General features: G+C 59.7%; 1 protein-coding gene across 1 annotated transcript; it reads left to right on the top strand.

The window, feature by feature from the left end:
• The first annotated feature begins 1708 nt into the window (after positions 1-1708).
• Positions 1709-5751, top strand: LOC113205635 (globin-1 subunit beta). The gene is made up of 4 exons (XM_026421328.2): positions 1709-1848; positions 4940-5094; positions 5180-5405; positions 5518-5751. The coding sequence occupies exons 2-4, from the start codon at positions 4940-4942 to the stop codon at positions 5659-5661; spliced, it is 525 nt and encodes a 174-aa protein (XP_026277113.1). The 5' UTR covers positions 1709-1848; the 3' UTR covers positions 5662-5751.
• The last annotated feature ends 126 nt before the right edge of the window (positions 5752-5877 follow it).

The raw sequence follows: 5877 nt of genomic DNA, 5'->3' as shown, positions 1-5877 counted from the left end.
TTTTACAGTGAACCCAAAATTTAATAGATTTTTCTGAGTCTTTTTTTTTTCGAGTATAAACATGGCCCGCGGCTTTAGTTTTGATTTTCGCAACTGCGCAGTCAAGTGTCTCGTAGTACACGTGAACCAGGAACAACACTCGAGATAACGGCGACGCGCCTGTTCGGCTCGTGGCACGCCAGACGCAGAGCTCTCGGGACGCGGCCGCGAGCGCTGCTCGGCACGGGGTATATCGGCGCTGGAAGTTACTCCACGCGGCCCGCCGGTCCGCCGCGGGGGGCCGTCCGTCACGGTCTACCGTGTTGTGTACTGTACACAGCGCGCCGCGGCGCTCCCGGCCCGGCGATCAGGTCGCGGTCAGCCGCGCCGGTAGAGGATGAAGGGTTAGTAGTGCGTGCTGGGGGTGCCCTGCCCGCGGGGCCCTGGCCGGCCCGGCCCCGGCCGCGGCGGGTCGATGCTCTTTTCTTATTTCTCTCTCCCCTTTTCCACGGGGCGCCCCCCCGCGGCCGGAGCAGCGGGCCGGACGCTCTAAAGTGAGAGCGGAGAGCGGACCGGAGGGGGCGGCGGCGCGTAGCGCAGCAGCGTGGAGCTTGCTGAATAAGTGACAACGTGCTGCTTTTATTGGTCGTGTGGGGGTCGGCGGGGTCGGCGGGAGCGGGCCGAGGGGGGTAGAGAGGCAGGTGTGTTCGTAGATCCCGACCCGAAGACGACCACGGCGGCGGCGGCGGAGGTGTCTGAGACCATGACAACCCGCAGCGGTGCCCTCCCACCCCACGGCCTCGAGCACCCCCATGGGGCACCTCGTTAACACCTGCGCGCCCGCGGTAAAATGCCGACGGTACGGCGCCCTCGCTGGCAGCAGCAGCTGCCCTGTACCCCCATCGCAAGGCTCGGCAGGTGCCGCGGGCCGCACGCCCTCCTATGCCTCCTCGGGGTGCAGTAGTATAGGCGCGCGGCCCGCTCGTCCTAGCCTAGCGCCCCTCGCGGGGCCCGGAGCCCAGCCGGGCCGCCGGCCCTAGTATACGCTCTACGACCGCGCTGCCTCCTGGACGGCCAGCTGCCCGCCCTCCCGCGCCCTGGTGGCCAGGGGGCGGCGAAGAGAGGAGGGATGACGGGCTATGACCGGGCGTGCCGATCCAGATCGGATACAGGATAGTTGCGTGTCTAAAAGTGTAGTCATGAATGGAGAAAGTCGAAAGAATAATGTCGAAAGGGTACAGGATCAAGTGCCGAAGCCGGACCCACATCTACATGCTGCTCACATAGACGTCAAAATTACTTCCCAACAATTGTCCGTTCCGTTGTTTTAAATTGCTGGTTCCTTTCAGCCGTTACACCTCGTCGAGGGTCGTAAAATGTCCTCGTCGTCCAGGCCCATTCATACACCAACGCATTTATTCGTTTTTTGTATTGTTCATTAATTAATTAATTCATCCATCAATTCAATCATTCGTTTGTTCATTCAATCATTCATTCGTTCATTCGCGGATCCCTACCCCTCTCTGACCACCTCCTCCTTCTTCCACCTCTCTCTCTACTTTCTCGACCGGAGCGCGAATTATTACGAACGATTTATTTATGAATCCGATTCATTATCAGGGCAGGGCGCCTGGTCGCGCGTGGGTAGCGTGGCGTGGCGTGGAGTGGGCGCTCGCCGCCGCGCCCGGACGGACCGAGCAGGCGGCCCAATGCTGCCGGCCTGCCGGGCGGGGCGAGGCGGGGCGTGGCGGTGCGGAGCGTGGCGGAGCGGGGCGGGGCGGGGCGCGGGCCGAGTGTAGTCAAGTCGGTCGTGTCGCCGTCTCAGTCTCCCGGTCCCCGCGAGCCAGTGAGCACGAGAGGTGGCACGAGGTGAGCACGGACCAGCTTCGCCTCTACCGCACCACCACCCCCCTTGTGTGTAGTACTACTACTCGACTTCGCACCTCTCAGCGTGACACACCCACTCACCTGCAGCCGACTACCGTCACGGACTACCGTGCGCGCCGGCGCCCGACGGCCTCACGCCCTGCGCTGTCGTCGTCGTGATAGTCGCCGTTTGGAGTCGTACTCGTGCCGTACTCGTGTCGTGGTTGTAGCGTCGTGTTTGTTGGTGTTCGCGACGCTCTCCTTTAGGAGGGCGGCGGTGGGGCGGCTCTGTGGTCAAGGGCCCGGCTGCGCGGGGGGATGGGGGGACGCATCTCGTTGTGTGCGTGAGTGTGCGTGCGCGCCCGCCCTATTGTCCGTAGTAGTGTGAGTAGTGTGCGCTTGTGCTGGTCTGTGTGTGTTGTGCGCCGAGACGGGCGCGCTCGCCGTCTTGTCGAGCCTGTCGTCGCCGCCGTCGTCGTCGCGCCCGCCCGTTTGTGACAGTGTTTGCTTTAGCCGGTGCACGGCTCCGCCTGCGCCTGTGGCTCCCGTGTGGCTCCCCGCCAGAGAGAGAGGCCCTGGTGGGAGATAGTAGCGTCTGCCCACTACCCGTGGGCCGTGGGCCCCCGAGGGGGCTCCCTCTGCACGGCGTCGGCGAGCAGGGGGCGCTCACGCACCGCGCCGTCGGCCGCCGTACGACCATACCTGATCATATCCGTACGCTGGGTGGGCCGTGTTTGGACTCCTAATGCGCCACGACTATCCCGTCGAGAATATTAATTAGTACTCTTGAGGGGGTCATGTAATTTTTGTGCATATACGACATGAGAGCAGCAGCATCGTGAACACATAGTGGCCATGTGCTCAACGTATTGTTTTTAGTGATTATTATGAGTAGTAATTAGCAATAATGGCACAGTGGAAACTACTTCATGAGTAATGTTGTGATGTCACATATTAAGATTGTAAAATTTTCTTTTCTTTTCTTTTCTTTTCTTTTCATTACACTGTAATCATTGAGTATCAATTTGGTTTTCGTAGACGACGATCATCACACTGAAAATCCAAGAGTTCAAATGTAAAACACTTCAAGGTGAATGAAAAATTCAGACACCTGCAGATGTGTAAATTTCTTTCCACTCACAAGCAGCAGGTGTAAACTTGGATTTCCAGTGCAAGAATGAGCTCTCATGAATTCACAACATTCTAAAAAATATTTTAAATTGTATAATATACTTTTCTCAATCGACGGGGTCAACGGTAGTGAGCAAGTAATGTCGATTCGATACGCCAGCTGCACCTCATTGCCATTCCTCATTTTCGGGGCGGTGTGGGGCGGGGGTGCATCACATGTGCCACATGCCACATGTGTGTGGTGTGGCAAACTGACTCTGGCCGACCTGGCGGGGGCCACCTGCTTATCGATTAGCGAAGGGGGGAAGGGTCCCCGGGGCGGACAGGACCGGACGGGACAGAACGGGACAGCGCGCGACAGCGGCGCCACGCTCCTCGACACGGGCCTACCTGGCTGGCTGGGCATCGCCTCCCGACCCACCCACCGCAAAAGTGTACTTAGTTAGCGAAAATTTGTTGCCTCGGAGCTTTTTGTTTTCGTCTGGATTCTCCCCGGGGTCGGTTTATGGCCGCGGGGCGGGGCATCCTCGCGGTGCGGTGCTTGCGGCCTGCTCGTGAGTTTCCGCAGCGAGTTCGACAAAGGAGATACTCTGGCACGCAAACTTTTTTTTTTTTTTCGGTGGTAGTCGGAACATCGATACGTTGTTGCATTATTGATCCCGGTGTGTACTCTTTTGTTGGTGCCACACTACTATGCCCTACTGCTTGCTTAGGGAGACGCGCGCACGCCGTCGCCGCCGCCGCCGCCGAGGGGAATTCCCCTGCCCCGAACGTACCGACCGGTCCACTTTTAACGACGCGAGCAGCAGTTATGGCGCAGACACGGACGCGGCCGGGCGGGCGCACTCTGACGAGTGACTCTGACGAGCGAAGGACCCGCCTCCTGAAACTCTATCGGGTGCAGCGCTGCTTGCGAGCAAACCGATAGGCGCCCCGTTCATAACCCGCTCGGACCGCGACCAAGCCCTAGTCAAAGTCTCTTGCCGCGATGCTCCCGAAATGCGTTAAATTTTCACCTTTTCCATTTGTCGCGGTTTCCCACAAGGTTTAAAAAGTTACCGCGAATGAAAAAGAACTCAGCGGCTCATCAACTTTTGGTTCGCCGATAAAGCTATTTTTTTTATGATGACCCCTGGTTCCCCGCCCACGACGACGACCCTCCCTTCCAAGTTGACTGATTACGACTCGGCGCCGCCGCGGAGTTTTCCAAGTCCAAGTTCCCGCGCCGCCGTGTGGCAGCTCATCCTCGTCCTCTTCCTCCTCCTCTGCCCCCTGGTGATCCGGGCGGTGGCGGCGCGAGCCGTGCGCGGCTTCCGGCGCCCAGCACCTAACGACGCCTGAGTGGAAACTCATTTCCTGTCGCACCGATCGGTGACAAGCGCTCCACGAAGTTTGTGGCTTCGCACTGTCGCTGCTGCTGCTGCTGCTGCTGGTGGTGGTAGATGCTGGTGACCATGGTGCTGCCGCTGGTGCTGCCGCCGCCGCTGATGGTGTTGGAGGTGCTGCTGCTCCTGCTCCTCCAAGAGCCTCGTTTGCTCGGTCGGCTCGTCTCCGCAGTGGGCAAGGATGGTGCGCCATTGTAAAGCCTCGGCCGCTGCGGGGCGGACGCCAGGACAACCAGACCCACCACCAGCAGGACGAAACCCTTCAGGCAATCATTTCTTAGACGCGAGTTGTCGCGATTATCAGTATTTTTCCTCGCATACGACGAGTTTGTCGAGTGGTGGACCCCTCGAGAATTTCTACGAATTCGTATGAACTCGTTTCAGACACCCCTAGTCCGATCTGATCTGAATTTGCAATTGTTGTTTTTTAACAGTGTTTCTTCTCTCCTTTTAGCGGGACGTGGTTCCTCCAGGCAGTACTAGAGTGGGGCGCTTGCTTGCCCCGTGCAAACGCTGGCGTCAAATTGGCGGAAGTGTAACCGAAGCATACAGTTTGTTTGCTTTCTTTGCTCCCGCAGATGGGCGCCATTCTGAGTTACTTGTGGTCGCCGAGCCTCAGCACCGAGGTGGACCCGGCTACGGGGCTGAGCCCGCGTGACAAGCACCTGGTGAGGACGACCTGGGCCATTGTGAAGAAGGACGCTTCCAGCAACGGCCTTTACCTCTTTCAACTGTAAGTAGTCTATAACGTTTGCCACGTTGAGTTGCGGTCAGTGCGTGCTTCACCTTCTCCTAACCTTCTCCCGTCCCGCCCACAGACTCTTCACCAAGCACACGGACGTCAGGGACATGTTCCCGTTCGCGCGCGGAAAGGAGGCCGCCGAGTACCGGGACGACCCGCGCATGCGCGCGCACGCCAACGCCGTCATGTACGCCCTCACCTCGTACATCGACCAGCTCGACGACGTGCCCTGCCTGGACGCCATGGTGCGCAAGCTGGCCGACAGTCACCTCAAGAGGCACGTCACCCCGGAGCACTTCAAGGTGGGTGCCGCCGCCGCACGGTGCGGCTGGGTGCGGTGCAACCGCCGCCACCAACCACCACACCACTCAGCAGAGCCAAACTCATCCTTTTCTTTGTTTTGTCTCCCTCCAGGCGCTGGGAGCCGTGGTGATGCAGGCCCTCCAGGACCTGCTCGGCGCCAGCGTCATGACCCCCGACGCCGTGACCGCCTGGACCAGGACCTACGGGCTGGTGCTGCAGGTCGTCACGGACCAGATGGGCAAGGCGCAGTCATAGCCTGCGCCCCCCGAGCGCGTGTGGTGGAGAGAGAGAGAAACGGTGTGTTTGTGCGAGTGAGCGTGTGTGAATGAGCGTGTAAACGGTGTGCGAGTGTGCGTGCGTGTCTGTGAAAGAGAGATGAGGGTGAATGAGTGAATCGCGCGCGCGGCCCGCCTGCTCCGCGCCCCTCCTGTGGTTACGCCCCCTCCCGCCCCCCGGCCTGGTGGCGCTACC

This window comes from Frankliniella occidentalis, unplaced genomic scaffold, assembly GCF_000697945.3.
Source record: "Frankliniella occidentalis isolate FOCC.00 unplaced genomic scaffold, Focc_3.1 Scaffold3239, whole genome shotgun sequence".
Taxonomy (NCBI): Eukaryota; Metazoa; Arthropoda; class Insecta; order Thysanoptera; family Thripidae; genus Frankliniella; species Frankliniella occidentalis.
This window is presented reverse-complemented; position numbering and strand designations above follow the sequence as displayed.